This window comes from Zalophus californianus, chromosome 5, assembly GCF_009762305.2.
Source record: "Zalophus californianus isolate mZalCal1 chromosome 5, mZalCal1.pri.v2, whole genome shotgun sequence".
Classification (NCBI taxonomy): domain Eukaryota; kingdom Metazoa; phylum Chordata; class Mammalia; order Carnivora; family Otariidae; genus Zalophus; species Zalophus californianus.
In genome coordinates this window covers 20,922,152-20,940,376 of record NC_045599.1, presented here as the reverse complement: position 1 = coordinate 20,940,376, position 18,225 = coordinate 20,922,152, and the positions used below count along the sequence as shown (strand labels likewise).

Here is an 18,225-nt window from a genome sequence, read left to right as displayed (position 1 = left end):
TTTTAAAATGTGGAGCTTAGGGCTATTTTCAGTGGGTTTTTTTTTTATATCCCTATGACTAAAACATCATTCTTATCATGAACAATTAAAAAACTGAGAATGCTTGCAGATGTATTACAAATTTGACACAACCATCCTAGGTAACATTTTGGACTATGCAACTATTATTCACAAAGTAGCCGTTCACATTAATATTCTGTATTTGTCCTTAGCTGATTGTCCTCTATTTATATACCGCACATGGTGGTTGTGTCTCATTTATGTTTCACCATCTGTTGCTTAGATAAACCCTTTAAGAGTGGAAATCAAATATATTTAAACCCAAAACCATACCAACCCATTTTATCCCCAAGGATGTGAGTTCCATTGCAGAGTATTTGAGATTATAAAAACTCGTTTTAATACAGGGAGTGTGTCTTGCAAGTGAGAATGACACCTAAATTACCACGAGAAGTGGAGGGCTAGTCATGTCAATCCCATAGTCAGCAAGTACAAAGAAGCTAGGCTGAGCAGCAAGAATTATTGCCAGATAGTTTGGTAAGAGTATTAACTGAATATAGACCTGACAATAGTTTGGATAGACATTTTTTTTTTCTTTACGTAATCTCCTCGCCCAACGTGGGGCTTGAACCCAGGATCAAGAGTTGCGTGCTCTACCACCTGAGCCAGCCAGGCGTCCCTGGATAGAGATTTCTAGATCTAGATGGGCAGAAAGAAGAGTAATTTTAATGGATAAAAAGTAAAGAACCTTAAAAATTGAAGTGTTGGGGAGGACTCCAGGCTCTGGTCTGTGCCCCATTTGGGACCCTCACTCCATTCAGACCAGGTTATCTTGCTTCTGGAGCATGTCTTGGAGCAGAAGACCGTGAACCCCCAAACTCTGCCAAGTCTTGAGAAGACATGCCACCTCCCCCAGTAGGATGCAGAGGTTCGCTATGGGTCATGTGAATCGTTTTTAAGCAAAAGTACAGAAAAGTGTACAGAGATGTGGCGAAATTCCTTCAGGGGATCTGGCCATGGGCACACACCTCTATGGGGAGCTGATGGTGAGTGAGGACGCAAGGCGGCCGGGTCACCTACAGATGCTTTGAGTAGCCCGAGGAGCAGATGGGTAGGTCCTCAGTGGAGGTAGTGGCCAAGATGCTATTTTAAAGAGGAAACATCGGGCGCCTGGGTGGCTCAGTTGGTTAAGCGACTGCCTTCGGCTCAGGTCATGATCCTGGAGTCCTGGGACCGAGTCCCACATCAGGCTCCCTGCTCGGCGGGAAGCCTGCTTCTCCCTCTCCCGCTCCCCCTGCTTGTGTTCCTGCTCTCGCTGTGTCTCTGTCAAGTAAATAAATAAAATCTTTAAACAAAAAAAAAGTAAAAAAAACACAAAAAAACGAAAGTAGCAGTTAACTGAATGTTATCTTTCCCAGTGTATTACACCTTTAAAATCACCTCTCGTGAATAATCTCAGGAACAATATTCAGTTACCTATTTAAAATACTTTCTTCCCTTGATTATAGCCATTTTATGCAAGAATATCTGAGATTAAAAAAAAATAGCCCCTTGAGGGGCACCTGGCTGGCTCAGTCAGAGGAGCATGAGACTCATGATCTTGGAGTCTTGAGTTCAAGCCCCAGGCTGGGTGTAGAGATTACTTAAATAAATAAATCTTTAAAAAAAAAAGTCACTTGAAGTGCATTAAGGACTGCCCAAAATCTAATTTTATTTTTGCATTCTTTATGAATAAAAAGCAACCAATAACCACTTTCCTCTTCTTTTCCCACTGATATTCTTAGATCCAACTTTGGTGACTATGTATTCCAGGAACTACAGAAAGACTTTAAATACTGTCTGTAAAGAATAGTTTATAATTGCTTCCTACAGATTTTTGTTTATTTTGTAAACCATAGTCAACCCTTAGAACACCTTAACTCCCCTTATTTCCTTCAATAAAAATGAGTAATTTGACACTTCAGGCAGATGTAACATTTTTAATACCCAACTTCCTTAACATAAGGTAAAACAGTCTTAGGCAGGCAACCACTGTGAATTTTGTAAATGTCCAAAGTAATTACACAGGTATGGATCATATTCTAGTATTGAGTGTATGATCGAGTAATTAGAAAGAAGTAAAAAACAAAGTTAAAGATAAGAACCAATATTTCTTTGAAAAGCTTCTGATGTTAATTTACTTCTGGACAAATAAGTGGTTAAGAGCCATCAGTATAAACCTATTTTTTTAGTCTCTGTCCTTACAACTGCCTAAAAGTTCTCAGAACCCAGAAAAACTAAATTTGAATGCATTTATAACAGCTTAACAATGTATGTGCCTTATTAGGATCTTTTAATGGAATGTTTTGAAACCAATCATAATTCACTGCAAGGATAAATCAGAAAAAGAAAACAAATTTTTAAATGGCATGTTACAACGACCTGGACAAAAGTAATTATCAACTAGTAATAACTAACACATGCAAGAGATTGAGAAATTAAATCCTCTGCTATATATACTTGTAAGTATTTTGTCAGACATGAGAAATGTTTCTATCAATAACATTCATCTCCCCACAGATTCAACTTTATTTTAAACAAGAAAAAAAAGTTCTTTCTCTCCGGATTTTTACGTGTATCAGTGCAAAGTAAAACAAAGCAACTTCAGTAGAAATGGCTTATTACAAGGTTATTCTAAAAAGGCTTATTCCTCCAAATGTACTAAAAGATGTCCAAATCGTGCGAATGATCCACCTCGATGGCTTCCTCTGCATCCAGCTTTGTCTCTCCGTGGCCTTCCTGCGGCTCGTCAAGAGAGGCCAGAGCCTCGTTCGTATCACTTGCGAAAGTTTCTCGCGATGTATCATCATCTTCTTGAAAATTTAGATTTTTAATAGCTTGTTTCATCTTTTTCCCCAACACTTGTGTTCTCCTCTTTCTAGCAGCCTTTTTATTTTCATACTCCTTTTGATTTTCAACGTAGAAAATGTCCTACAATAAAAGAACGACTCGGACGTAAAAACTGCCATTTACTGAACGTTTATTAGAAGGCTTCCTTTACGTTATCTTCATTTCTCACAAAAAACAAGCAAATATTATTAGACTCTAAGAGGACACAGAGTCCAAGATAGCAGGGAAGACCCCACTGCAACCAGAGGATGAAGCTGTAATTCAAACTTAACCTCATGTTAGCTCTGGGGCGCACGCTTATTCAACCATCACATACCATCTCTTTAGCCACAGGCTTCCTAAATGGGAAGATACGGTAGAAAAATCATGTTGTTCAGGATTTAAATAAAATCTATTCTGTCCCAAGAAAACAGAAGTCTTTGGAATAAGGGTTTACTAACTTTGAAATGGCATCATAACCATATGTGACTGCACATGCTAAGAAACCAAGCCATGCCTGAAGGGTGTGACTAAGTATGATCACGTAACCTACACAATGGAAAAAAATCCATCCTTTAAAAAAATGTTACTGTAATTAGCGTGAAGAATGTAAATCTGTCATGAGGCATAAAAATAATATAATCAGCATTGGGATATATTCCAGGATGTTAGAAGAGGGATTTTGTAACAGAAAAATATGAGATTGTTAGTACAGGGCTTCTCCACCTGGGCAATCCAAAACCTCCAGCTCGATCTCTGCTGTATGCCGGAGGGTTAGCAGCATACCTGGCCTCGCCCCATCAGCACAGAACCCCGCCATCCCCAAACTGAGACAACAAAACACATCTCTAGGCACTGCCCAACGTCCTCCAAGAGGCAAAATCACCAGCAGATGAGAGCCGAAGGAGAAAATGTGTTTCATTCAACTACTACATGGGAAAACAAAATAGCACCTGGGAACCTTGATGCACATGGAGAAGTGTAGTTTCAGAGGCTACAAAAAGAAAAGTAGACGAGGAATCTAAAGAGAAGGCCAAAAATGACTATACTAAAACAGAGAAGGTTCCAAGGTCTAAAAGAGAAGTTAGGATAGGCAGGACACACTTCTGACACCCTCTGATCTTCTGGGAAGGGACTACTAAAAGCTATAACCAAGTCACTCCCTATTATATTCTTAAAGTGCACAAATTACAAATCCCCTCTTGTTTATAAAAAGTACTATGGACGATGGTGAAATAAAGGAGGCCCTCTCCTAATATTTATGCTAAATAGTTACAAGCCGCACAGAGAACTAGCAGAGGAAGGAGTAAGGAGCCCTGAAATTAAGGCAACAAGGGAAGGCTTCAGAAGGTGAAAGCTTTGATGGAAAGGAGGAATTAAAGTACCTGCTAAAGGAATGACAAGATTGGGGGTGGAGAAAGAGGGTACAGGTGTAAGAAGTGGAAGCAGGACCAAAAAAAGTGACTTCAGATAGGTACCATTTACTGAATGAGCACTTTATATGCCAGGTATTGTGCTAAGGATTTTTCATTGTCAGCAGAACCTTATGAAGTGGGTATTATCCTCTTCAGATGAGGAAAGCGAGAGTGCCCACTTCGGCAGCACATATACTAAAATCAGATGAGGAGAGAAGGCACAAGACTGCAGAGCCAACATGTGAAGGTATCAAGTGTAAGCTCGTGTATTCGTTTTCCATATTCGCATCCTGAAAACCCATGGTGTTGCCTTCACAGAAGTGTGACGACTCACAATTTTTTCAAGGGTCTGCTTCCCCGCCAAGGGCAGAGATAAAGAGCAGCTGCGAGGGGAAGGATTCCCATTTCATGGGAAAGCTCATCCAAGCATCTCGAAAAAAACAAGTCTGAGGAGTACAGTGCTTGGCAACACCAAGTAAAATGATAGTTTCCCTTTTGCCTCCAACACGTGAAAAAGGAATGATATTCCATAGGTTACGAATGTGGCAGAACCAACAGGGCAATGGCCCAGGGAAATGCCGCTGTAAACTGTTGTTCATGTTGTTACAACAAATGCAGACAAGGGATCATCCACCAGGAGCTTTTTCTCCTCCCTTCCCTACCTACCTGCACAGAATTCATTTTACAAGTTAAGAACCTAAACGGTACACTATTTGCAGAGGGAGACCAGTAGAGCTGAGCTTTTTAAAAATATAGCAAATTAACTTTTTAACTACTAATCTTTTTTTCTCTCACAAACTTTGTATTTTCCAAAACAAAACTTAAACAACTACAAACCAAAACAAAATGGTATGTCATATACCAAAACGAAATCAAATAAAAAAACCACAAACAAGCCCACTCAGTTCGGTTCTGGCTTCCAAGTTCTACGGACTGATTATTAGCATTATAGTGATCAAAACAGTAATTATAACATGATCATTTAGATGATTTGAAATTACCTATGATGAAATTCTATTTGCTTTAGGTATTTTCCTCTGATAACAAAAGGACTCAATCCATGCACATGCAGAAAATTTGGAAAAACACAGAAATATCTTAAAAGCCAAAGCATTTATAATCCTCTGGAGCAGACCAAATCATTGGTAACTCTTTGGTGTTTTACATATCAATTAATTGTCCCATGCCTCTTTTTTGTTCTAAATTTGTAGTTTTTGCCTTTTTAAAAAATTCGGTATTACTTCATTTTTCTCCTTTTCTTAAGACGCTTCACAAAAATGGAGGCTACAGCATAGTCACTTTAAAAATGTCCCTCTGGTGCGCCTGGGTGGCTCAGTTGGTTGAGCGACTGCCTTCGGCTCAGGTCATGATCCTGGAGTCCCGGGATCGAGTCCTACATCGGGCTCCCTGCTCAGCGGGGAGTCTGCTTCTCCCTCTGACCCTCTCCCCTCTCATGCTCTCTATCTCATTCTCTCTAATAAATAAAATCTTAAATAAATAAATAAATAAAAATGTCCCTCTGGGTTAACACTCTTCTATTATTAGATATTTCAAATGTTTGTTTGTTGTTATAATGCAGTGTTTCTGGTAGCTTAACATAACCTACTAACATTAAAATCTCTTTCTCCACAATGAGTTAGAACTGAAGTTCGAAGACGTGATTCAGTGAAAACAACCAGTTTCAAGTCAGTATTCTGCGGGATCCCAGGAGGATCATTTTTGTTACTTTTCATGTCCATACCATGGTAACATCCACTTTGATAGAACCTGGTACAGATTAAGTCCTATAAATATTTGGCCTAGTGCTGGGAACATGGTGAATAAATGTTATTTTCTTCTCTTCTGCTTGTGGAAATTGTCCAAAGTTTAGTTACCTACAAGAAGTTTTTCCAGAAACCACTTTATTTAATCCTTTTAGAGCTCTATTCAAAAGGCAGGACACTTACTAAAAAGTCCCCACTTTATAACTGAGAAAACTAAGGCTGAGGGAGAGTAAGTGATCTGCTCAGTCATATAATTACTAGATGGCAAAATTAAGATTAAAACCCAGATTTTGAATGTGAATGTTAGAGAATTCTTTTTATCACATCATGCTATTCCTCTGACATTTTACTATCAAACAATGTTTAACGTTCCTTAGAAGGATGTTCCTTCTCAGTGTACACCTTTTGTCAGGGATCACAGTGGGGGAGGAGGGAGAACATAAGCAAAAGCTCTGCTCTACTAATTACGTAATTAGTAAGGAAAATTACATTGTTACAAATTTATCAAAGTCATTGTTCCAATGAGGAAAAAAGGCAGTTATGGACAAGAGATTTCAAATGTGCGATAACAGTAACGTTTCCTGTAGGAATTTCAACAATAGATTTTTAAAAAATAACTGGAAGTGGACAGCCAGAAAACTTGAGGAAAAAAAATCTAACACTGAGCAGATGTAAAATAAACTCACAAGGAGTGGCAGCTCCAGAGAAGTGACTTTCACTTATCTGTCTTCATTAGCATTATAAATGGCTCAACCACATTCCTCCGACCTGTATTACCCACTGTTACTGTAAAGAGAACACAAAGCTGCTCAAATACACCATCTGCGTTGCCTGTGTACCTACCACCTCTTTCCTATGCAAGAAGCAAGTTCTCCATCTTGATCAGATCTGCTAAACGTCATCATGTTCCTTAATTAACAAATTAAAAGATAAATTCTGAGCTGTGAAAATCTCACATGGTAAAAGAACTTTCCATATCCTATATGCATTCTAGTAATGCAAAAATGATTAATACTGAAAAGCTTAGATTCTAGTTTATAAGAATTCCTGGAGACAGAATGAATGAAACAAATCCACGAGGAGACAATGACCAGAATGTGGTATGTTCTATTAGATAACCATCTCAGACTCTTCAAAAGGTCTAAATCGCAAAAGAAAACGTGGAGTTAAAACGAGCAAAAGAGATACAATGGAAATCTAGACAGGATCCTGGTTTTGGGGGCGGGGGGAGGTAGACAATACATTCTTGGGACAATTCAGGAAATTGGAATAAGGTCAAGATATTGGATGATACTATGAAGTTGTTTTTCCTTCTCTAAGGCAAAGCTATGTAGGAAACTGTCCTTATTATTGACAGATGCTCATTGAAATAATTAGAGCTGAGTGTCACGATGTTCACTACTTATTACCAAATGGTATAGAAAAACAACTGTAAGGTAAGAATCTCAAAATATTAATAACCCCTAAATCTAAGGGTAGGAAATTCATCCTATTATTCTTTCATCTATTCTGCACGTTTGAAATTTTTCATTAATAAAAAAAGTTGTAGGAGCGTAGAAAAAATAATTACGTGCTAAAAGGCCAGGAAAACGACATAACAGAAATTGTGACCTTGGCTTGGAAAGGGAAGAAGAAGAGGAGGCAGTTTACAAAGGCACATGTTTTACTTGAAATGAGACACCGACAGAACTGGTCAAGTTAAGGCAGAACAGGTGATGGGGATTAAGAGAATATGAAGCTAGAACTCAAGTAGAAGTGAAATTATGATAGATCTTAAAAGTCAAGGACAGTATAATTTTTACCTTAATTTGTTCCTCACTGATACTAGGAGTATTTTTCAGGAGATTCAGGAAAACTCCACCTGGTGTTCTTCTTCGACTACCATTCTACAAAAAGAAAGAGAAAAATGATACTGTGTAGACTGTTCCTATGAATGGCCTAAAGCATCTTTTAAACAGAAAGGTAGCTAAAGAAATAAAAAGGTCTACCCTGATCACCACAGTTTAACTGCAATGTGCTCCTCTCTTCTCCATACCTCCATACCTCTATTTCTTTTACCATAGCATTTATCACTTTCTAACATACCTGAACATATATTTATTCTTTACATATTGTCTCCCTCCCACCCCCACCTACAATGTAAGATTGCTGTGTCTACAACAGTGCCTAGTACACAGCAATAAATAATCGTACAAGAAAAATGTCCATTAGGGCGACTGGGTGGCTCAGTCAGTGAGGCGTCTGCCTTCGGCTCAGGTCATGATCCCAGGGTCCTGGGATCAAGCCCCGCATCGGGCTCCCTGCTCAGCCAGGAGTCTGCTTCTTCCTCTCACTCTGACCCTCACCTTACTCGTGCTCTCTAATAATTAAATAAAATCTTTAAAAGAACAAAAAAAAAGAAAACTGTCCATTAAAAGAAAGTGAATTTGGACTTGCATCTTTCCAACAACCAGGAGATTTTCACTAGCTCACTACGATATAAACTTTTATTACTACAGTATTAAGATATTAATGAATCTGTAACTTTGGGCTCAACTAAAAAATCCAGGTACCTCAGCAGTGACAAACAATGGTGCCAGTACATTCATGATTATTGTAATTTGTTTTGTCATCAAGTTCTGTTTTGACTTCCATAATCTATATTCACACGCTATTTCCTCAGCCAATGTTATCAATTCTCACTGGTTTCCTTTCTCTCCATTTCCACAGCATAATATTGATTCACTCTCATGTGATGTTACCATTCAGATTCATGAGGAGCAAATAAGAAGGAGCCATTCAAACTTCATCCTCACCCCGCGGTGAAAGCTGAATTAAATGAGATCTCCAAAACCATATGGGATAAAGTACCACTGCCTGTGATCGGGCCCTTAACCAGAGTGGTGCTCTTTTTGCCATTCTCAAGCAGTAAAGTGTTCCTTACTTCACATCTGTCAGAATGGCTAGTATCAAGACAACAGGAAATAACAAACGTTGGTGAGAATGTGGAGAAAAGGGAATTTCTGTGCACTGTTGGTGGGAATGTAAACTGGTACAGCCAGTATGGAAAACGGTATGGAGGTTCCTCAAAAACTCAAAATAGAAATACCGTATGATTCAGCAATTCCACTGCTGGGTATTCAACCAAAGAAAACAAAAACATGAATTTGAAAAGACATATGGACCCCTATGTTTACTACAGTATTATTTAAAACAGCCAAAATATGAAAGCAACCTAAATGTCCAATGATGGGTAAAGATGATATATATCTCTATATGTATCTCTATACATATGATGAAATATCACTTGGCTATAAGAAAGTATGAAGTCTTGCCATTCACATCATGAATGGACATAGAGGATATCATGCTAAGTCAGAAAGAACAAGCCAAATACCAGATGACTTCACTTATATGTGAAATCTAAAAACCAAAACAAACTTGTTTACCAAAAAACTAGAAAGAGACTCATAAATACAGAGGACAAACTGGTGGCTGCCAGAGGGGCAGGGGGTGGGGAATGGGCAAAATACGTGAAGGGGATTAACAGGTACAAACTTCCAGTGACACAATAAAGTCACAGGGATGGAAAGTACAGCATGGGCAATATAATCCATAATATTGTAATAACTTTGGGGCGCCTGGGTGGCTCAGTCAGTTAAGCATCTGCCTTCGGCTCATGTCATGATCCCAGGGTCCTGGGAGAGAGTCCTGAGTTGGGTTTCCTGCCTAGCAGGGAGTCTGCTTCTCCCTCTGCCCCTCCCCACCGCTCGTGTTCTCTCTCTCTAATAAGTAAAATCTTAAAAAAATATATTGTAATAACTTTGTATGGAGATAGCTGATAACTACACTCATTGTGGTGAGCATTCTATAATGTTTATAACTGTCAAATCACTATGTTGTATAGCTAAAATTATTTTTGTATGTCAACTAAACTTCAGTTAAAACAACAGAAAACAAAACGGTAAAGTGTGAAGAAAAACAAATACTAAAGTGTTTCTCAAGTTTTTTTCACTGTTGCTTCCCCTACCCCACCCCACCACCCATGGGACTTTAATATTCACCGATACACTGTGTATCTACCTGTGTTTTATACCTATATATGTGGGTTTTTGTTTTTTGGTCCCAAGAATCAATTTTTAAGAATGCATGAATTACACAAATCCAAGCAACATGTTACCAAAGCAACATGTCTGTTCATCACTGCCAACTAAGGGCTGGGCACACTGTGGTAAATATTTTATGTGCATCATCTTGTCCAATCCTTGTAACATAGGATGAGTCCCCAATCTGCACCTGGGAGAAAGAGGCTCTGAAAAGTCAAATAATTTAGCCACATCTCACACCGATTAAGTTGCAGACCCAGAATTCAAAACAAGGTATCCCAAATTCTAAAACCTGTATTCTTAAAATTTGAGTTTCCAAGTTCCCTCTAGATTGTTTTCTTAAAATTTCAGCCCCTACTCTCACTGAATCCTATAAGAGATGCGTTGTTGACTGCACACTAACAGGATACAATTTATGTATGGTTTTTTTTTTTTAAGATTTTATTTATCTGACACAGAGAGACATAGCGAGAGAGGGAACACAAGCACGGGAAGTGGGAGAGGGAGAGGCAGGCTCCCCGCGGAGCTGGGAGCCCAATGAGGAGCTCGATCCCAGGACCCTGGGATCATGACCTGAGCTGAAGGCAGACGCTCAACCACTAAGCCACCCAGGGGCCCCTATGTATGGTTTTTGTAAGGAAAGTAATAATTGCAAAAACTAACTATACATAACTTTTAAATTCAGTTTTTTAAAATCTGAGCCACACTGTAATATACTGATAAATAAGAAATCCAACAGAGACAAGTTTATTTTGTAAAAAAAAAAAAAAAATCACATGAAACACAATATAAAATAGAAATAACAGAGCAGTAAGTCTTACCATTATAAAAAGGCCACCATTTTGTTCAACTTCAGCAGTTTCCATCAGAAGTTCAATTGCTTTTTTGTTCCCAATTATCCTCACTACTCGCGCTATCAGATCTTTCTTTGGTTCCTGCAACCTGATAAGGAACAAACAGAATAAATATTTGCTGTATGAAGTTGAAGAAACGTACCTTTGTCTCCAGTTTAATCCCCAAGTAGGATCAAAATCCTATTCTGGTAACATCTGCTTTTGGCAATCTTCAATATTTAACTTTAGAATCACTGACATACCAACACTACTATCTTGGGTCACCCAAAGAGATAATAAACTCAAGGTTCCATCTCAAGTCTCAGAACTGGCCTCTTCATTTTGCCTTAATGGATTATGGTGAATTTCAAAATAAATGTGCACATCCAGCAAGGGGAATGCAAGCCTAAACTCTTGTCAAAACAAGTAACAAACATACACTATGCTTTCAATTATCATGCCTACAAGTTAGCTCTAACTCCAGAGATGTGTGGGAGCTTTAAAGTGGATAGGATCTTCCTCTCAGTCTCTCTGCCTCAGAACAAAGGCCACAGCTAATATTTACTGATGACTTACTATGGGATGAGCACAATCCTAAAAACTTTGTATGCATTATCTCAATTAATTATCTCAACAACCTTATGAAGTAGATACTTTTCATCTTACCACTGAGAGGTAAAAACATAGGAAGTCTAACTAACACTTCTCACGTCACAGTCCACACTCTATAGAGATGAATGAGGATTAACATGGAAGTTCTCTAACTAGACCTGGTTTTCTTGCTCCTTCTCAACAAGAGGCAGTGCATTATTGAAGAAAGAGCACTAGGAACAAAGCAACCAAGGTTTAGTTCCAAATCTGACACTTAAAACTGTGGCTTTGGACAAGCCCTATTAACTACTGGGTCTGTTTCCTTATCCATAAAATGAAGGCTGTGGTTTACAAAATCTCGAAATTCCTTTCCAACAGTCAAATTCCAAACTCACTCTGTAGGTTAAAAGTCCAGTATTAGCATTATTACTCTTGAACCATATCTGTTTTAAAATTTGTGACACTGTTCATTAATCACTTAGAGATAAGAAAGTTAAACAAAATCTGAACTTGTTGAAAATAAAATGAAGTATCAATTTACCATACACCAAGAAATTCTACTTCTAGGTGTTTACCAGTAAAAATTAAAATACATGTCCTAAATATCTGCATGTCAAAGCTCATAGAGCATTATTCATGATAGTCAAAAAGTGGAATAGCAATATGGATGTTTGTATATGTACAGAAATTAAGAAATTAAGTGTTGATGCCTACTACAAAATGGACCAATCTCAAAAACATTACACATACAGACCACACACTGTATGATTCCATTATTATGAAATGTCCAGAAAATGCAAATTTATGCCAACAGACAGTAGACCAGCAGTCATCTGGGGTAGGAACAAAGAATAACTTTAGGGGCGCCTGGGTGGCTCAGCTGGTTAAGCATCTGCCTTCGGCTCAGGTCATGATCCCGGGGTCCTGGGATCGAGCCCCACATGGGGCTCCCTGCTCCGCAGGGAGCCTGCTTCTCCCTCTGCCTGCCACTGCCCCTGCTTGTGCGCACTGCGCATGAGTGCTCTCTCTCTCTCTGTCAAATAAATAAATAAATAAAAATCTTGAAAAAAATACCTTTAAATGGGCACATGGTAACGATGGATATTAGGGTGGTGTTTTTAAAAAAGTGATTTATGGTGATGGTCGTAAAACTGATAAATTTACTAACCAATCAACACCCAAAATGGGTGAATTTTATCATGTGTATAATATGCCTCAATGAAGTTATAAAAGGTCAGGAATATCTGAAAATACTAATAACAAACAAAACAAAGCAAAAACCAAACACCCATGATTTAAAAAGATATGCTTTGATCTAAAGAGCTCCCAAGCACTAAATGGCCAAAGTCATTAAGAGTTCATAAAAGCAAAAAAAAAAAAAGTTCATAAAAGTTTACAAAATTCATTATTTTATCAGACCTGTCCATTTAAGGAAACACAGATATATTCCTATAACCAAGGAAGCCCATTCCTAGAATTAAAAAAATCTCAAAAGAAACATCATCCTTAATGCATTTGGAATTATTTCCCATAAATGGAAGACAGTAATTGGTCAAGTGCTCCTCTGCAGGCCACATTTTAATGCTCACCTGAAAGAAATTTCATCGGCGACTTTCTCTTGCGAATCGTCTTCTGTGATCTCATACCGGCCTTTGTAGTTCATTTCCAGTCTGTCCCCAAGTCTGTCTTTGACAGGTCGTTTCCGTTTGGGATGACCTTGCCCATTTTCCTCTTCCTTTGATCCCATTCTTTTGCCACCATGCATATATTCATCTAGCTCTTTGTCCAATTCTTTCATATGTTCTTGGGATTCCCTCTTAAGTTTCTTAGCAAGTAAATAATTGTAAGTCTCGGATTGTCTGCTTTTGTCAATGGTACCCTCCATCCCCAAGATACCAAGTTCAGTGGCCACTGCATCTTGATTCTGTTCTTGTAGCACAGCACCCCATATGTTGTTAACCTTCTTTCCTCCAGGAACAGGTGGTTTCTGGCTGCTCTGGCCAAACTGAAAAGGCTCTGGCTTCGGAGGAGGGTTAAAACATTTCTGTCGCTTGCGTTTCCAAAGGGAGCTATCATCATCTGAATCAGAAAAACTCTCTTCACTTGAATCCACACTTTTAACAGTCCGATAATGTGATACCGGCGCACATGGTGTTGCAGTACCCTGGAAGGGCCTCACTGTGCTGTCCCCACTTAGTGTTTTCTGCAAGTGAAAGGAAATACCGTCAATTCCACCAAACACATTAAACCTACCCACCATGTGCTATTTAAAAAAAAAAAAATATTTAGGGATTCAGTTGGCCCACTGAAGCAGAACAATCCTCAATGAATCTCTGAAACCAATCCAGTCCCTACTTTTCTAAAGTTCCACATGGAATTTGCCAATTTTAAAACCACAAACTCGTTATTTCTAAAGCTAATACAGAACTTAGTTCTAAAGCCTATTTCTAAAAAGCTCTTTAGAGGCACCTGGGTGGCTCAGTTGGTTAAGCGTCTGCCTTCGGCTCAGGTCATGATCTCAGGATTGAGACTGAGTCCCACATGGAGCCCGCTTCTCCCTCCCTCCCTCTCTCTCTCATGAATAAATAAATAAAATCTAAAAAATAAAATAAAATAAAAAACTCTAATTCCCACGTTAGAAGATTTTCAGTTATTGTCAGGATGTTTGAAAATGACATGCACAATAACTGTTAGTAGCAGTTGTGAAAATTAAAAGGAAAGCTCACTAAACTGGAGTCAGGAAGCTTGAAGGGGGAAGTTCTCACGTCCTATCAAAGGAAAAGACGTGAGGTTTCACCTCCTACAGGAAGAAGCCTATACACCTTACTAACACAGCAAGAGGAAGATTTTTCTTCTTGCCTGGCAGCAGCCCAGCCAATGAGACTGTCCCAACTCAGCCAATGAAATGCCACTACTTTTTTTCTTTTTAAAGATTTTATTTATTTATTTATGACAGAGAGAGAGAGAGAGAGAGAGAGAGAGAGAGAGACAGACAGACAGACAGACAGACAAACAAGCAGGGGGAGGGGCAGAGGGAGAAGCAGACTCCTCATGGAGCAGGGAGCCTGATGTAGGGCTTGATCCCAGGACCCTGGGATCATGACCTGAGCTGAAGGCAAATGTTTAACCGACTGAGCCACCCAGGCACCCAAAAAACCACTTTTAATTCCCAGTTTACTCCAGTGGACTTTTTTACAGCCCCTCTTAACTTCTCCCCTTCCTCTATAAAAGAGCATTCCTCTCTGTTTCCCACTTGCCTATGGTTTTGCCCTAGCTTGCTTGTTCAGAGTTGTGATTCTCTGCTGTTCCAGAATAAATCCTTTTTTGCTGGTAAGATAACTGGCAAGTTTTATTTTATTTTATTTTTTTTTAAGATTTTATTTATTTATTTGAGAGAGAGAGAGAGAGAGAGAGCACGAGAGGGAAGAGGGTCAGAGGGAGAAGCAGACTCCCTGCTGAGCAGGGAGTCCGATGCGGGACTCGATCCTGGGACTCCAGGATCATGACCTGAGCCGAAGGCAGTCGCTTAACCAACTGAGCCACCCAGGCGCCCTGGCAAGTTTTATTTTAAAAGCTTAACACAGTTATAACAGAATATGTTCTCTTTCTTTCTGAACATGTTTTTTTTTTTTTTTTTTGCATTTGGACACATCCAACTTCCTTTATATGGTTTAGTGACCACACTCTTTTGAGATTAGATAGTAAACTCCGATGGGGAAGAATCCCTGACATATTATTAAAACTGCACAGTCCATGGCATTAAGTTTACCAAGTAATGGGTCAATCTATGTAAAACCACCTGGAAAAGATTGAAAACCTAAACTGAAACCTTCGTATCAATTTCCTAAGACGTCTATATGCAAAAGGGAACAACTTGGGGCATCTGGATGGCTCAGTCAGTTAAGCAGCTGACTCTTGGTTTGGGCTCAGGTGATGATCTCAGAGTCCTGAAATCAAGCCCCACCGTGGGCTCCACCTCAGCACCTCAGCACTCAGCTTGGGATTCTCTCTGCCCAAACCCCATCTCTCTCCCTAAAATAAATAAAATCTTAAAAAAAAAAAAAAGAACACCTTTGTGTTTCGTACTAAATTAAGTATTAGCTGAGCTTCCCAGTGTTCAGCCCTATGACTTATTATATATGATAGGTGATCAAGAAATATTTATGGTGGGACGCCTGGGTGGTTCAGTCGGTTAAGCGGTTGCCTTTGGCCCAGGTCATGATCCCAGAATCCTGGGATCGAGTCCCACGTCGGGCTCCTTGCTCAGCAGGAAGCCTGCTTCTCCCTCTCTCTCAAATAAATAAAATCTTTTAAAAAAGAAAAAAAAAATCTATGGTTTTGGTTTTTTTTACATAAAGGGGATGTTATTTGTGCTATTATGTGCTAGAAATGGCGGCAGGAGGGGGTGATTTAAGTCAATAAAGAGGCAGTCCTCCCATCTTCAAATAACCACAGCATCTAAAATTTGTCAGGCATTACTGTTCATTGAATCCTTACAAACACCCTATCACTGGCGTGTTCTTATCATTCCCATTATACAAATTGGGGCACTAGGCTAAATAACCTGCCACTGGTCACACAGCGGAGGCGCCAGTTTTCGAACGCAGGCAGCCTGGCGCTAAGCCCGCTCAAAAGTGTCTGCTACTTAGCAGGCAATCAAGACAAACTCCCATTTAGAAAACGGGGAGGTTAATACAAAACCCGGTGCCACATTACTGCATGGCGAAACTAGGTCCGACGGAGACATGGAAAACCAGGCCCTTTAGCAAATGATGCACTTCATTCCCGGTTTTCAGTCTCCCCATCTGATCAAGGCGAAAAAGGAGCGCCCGGGGATGTTTCTGCCCGCCGTCCCCAGGTGCCGGGCGGGGACACTCCGTTAAGTTCAGAAAACCCAGAGCGGCACGCCGCAGGCGGAGAAGAGCCGGCCGCACGCCCGTCAGCAGGAGGCCGCAAGCCTCGCCGCCCCGCTAGGCAACGAGACGCCGGGGCAGGGTTCGGACGGCCCGCTGTCGCGTCCCCGCCCAGCGCCTCCCCCGCGCCGCCAGGGCCCGCGTGCCTCCGCCGGGCCCGGGAAGCCGGCCGGCCAGCTGCTCACCCCCATAGCCGCCCGCCCCTTTCCGCAGTGCCGGCTCCGCACGCCCGCCCCTCACCCGCACCGCCGCCCGCCCCTCTTCTCAGCCCGGGCTGCGCGCTCCCGACTCCGAATGACCCGCCTGCCCTTTACAGTCACCGGGACCTGCAGCGGCCTGTCGCTGGGTGCGACCGTCATGTCGGAATCCGAGTCGGAAAGCTGCCCATCTTCCATGTCGCCGGCGTCCTGCGCCATCTTCCCGCGGCGTGGCGCGGCGGGTCAGGAGAGCACTTCCGGCGGCGCGGCGGGAAGGTCCGGCGGGCTGCGGGTGCTCGGGCGCCCCCGCCAGGGGGCCGCTCCCGCCCCGACGGCGCGCGCGGGGCCTTCTCCGCCCGCCTGGGTGCACGTTGACGAACATGCATAATCGTGACAAACTGTGCACCACTTGCACTTCCGGGGAAATGAATCTCCTGTTTCCCCAGCACTTTGGCGCGTTTTCTCCCGAACTCTGTTTTCGTGCAAATCTAAAGTTGTGCCTGGACAGCGGCCGTCGGGGCTTCCTCCCATGGCCTCACATTCCTCACCAAGGTGCTCTGCACAGGCCTTCTTGCTCCCGTTCTTGCTCCTGCACAACCCACTCTTCTTGTAGCTTCTTGCAGAGCCTTTCAGGCAGCACCGGAGGTCATTACCCAGCTCAGACCTTCCAGGGACTTCGCTCCACACAGTTAAGTTCGGAGCTCTTAGCATGGCGGATGCAGCCGTCTGTGTCCTCTCTAGCTCTGAAGAGTCCTTCTTCGACCACCCTAACTAAAACCAGATCCACTACTGTCACTCTTGAACGCTTATTTTTCTTCATGACATCAAGAGTCATATCTGCATTTGTTTTATTTTTTGGTCTTCGTTCTCCCCTGGGATGTTTGTTTTATTGACTGTCGTTTGTCCCCAGTGTTCAGCCCAATGACATTGTATATGATAGGCGATCAGTAAATATTTATGGATTCTTTTTTACATAAAGGGAATCTTATTGTTTTTACCTTTTACTATTCTATAATCTGATTTTATTTTTTTAAGATTTTATTTATTTGAGAGAGAGAGAGCGCAAGCAGGGGACGGGCAGAGGGAGAGGGAGAAGCAGGCTCCCCACTGAACAAGGAGCCGGATCGGGGCTGGATCCCAGGACCCTGGGATCATGACCTGAGCCCAAAGCAGACGCTTAACCGACTGAGCCACCCAGGCGCGCCTGTAATCTCATTAAAGCAAAACAAAACAAGACAATAGGGGTCCGTGGCTGGCTCAGTCCATAGAGCATGCGACTGGATCTTGGGGTTGTGAGTACCCGCCCCACTTTGAGGGGGTAGATTGTACTTACTAAAAAAAAAAAAAAAAAAAAAAAAAAAAAAAAAAACTTAAAAAAAATCTTAAAAAGAAACACTTTATCCTGGACACCTTTTTGTACCAAAATAGAAAGCTCTAGCTCCTTTTTAAGGACTACCTAGCATTCGGTTGCCTAGAGATACCATCACTTACTTAGTTTCTGGTGGTGTCCATTTAAGCTGTAGCCAATTTTGCAATTAGCACATATTTTTTACAGACTTG

General features: G+C 41.0%; 1 protein-coding gene across 2 annotated transcripts; it reads right to left on the bottom strand.

The window, feature by feature from the left end:
* Positions 1 to 1,691: 1,691 nt before the first annotated feature.
* On the bottom strand, positions 1,692 to 16,904 carry PHAX (phosphorylated adaptor for RNA export). 2 transcript variants are annotated; one of them, XM_027607080.2, is made up of 5 exons: positions 16,789 to 16,904; positions 13,145 to 13,758; positions 10,953 to 11,073; positions 7,849 to 7,932; positions 1,692 to 2,970 (listed from the first exon to the last, which is right to left on the bottom strand). In XM_027607080.2, exons 1-5 carry the CDS (start codon positions 16,882 to 16,884, stop codon positions 2,701 to 2,703), a joined length of 1,185 nt encoding a protein of 394 aa, XP_027462881.1. In that variant the 5' UTR covers positions 16,885 to 16,904; the 3' UTR covers positions 1,692 to 2,700. The 2 variants fall into 2 exon arrangements, with proteins under 2 accessions (XP_027462881.1, XP_027462882.1); XM_027607081.2 differs by having other exon boundaries at positions 16,795 to 16,900.
* Positions 16,905 to 18,225: the final 1,321 nt, after the last annotated feature.

Bases quoted from the DNA above. Each gene is read 5' to 3' on its own strand.
- PHAX (XM_027607080.2), bottom strand. From the start codon at position 16,884: ATGGCGCAGGACGCCGGCGACATGGAAGATGGGCAGCTTTCCGACTCG. The intron at 13,759-16,788 runs GTGACTGTAAAG...TTTCACTTGCAG, and splicing joins ACAGGCCGCTGCAGGTCCCG to AAAACACTAAGTGGGGACAG. The intron at 7,933-10,952 runs GTAAGACTTACT...TTCTTTTTGTAG, and splicing joins ATGGTGGCCTTTTTATAATG to AATGGTAGTCGAAGAAGAAC.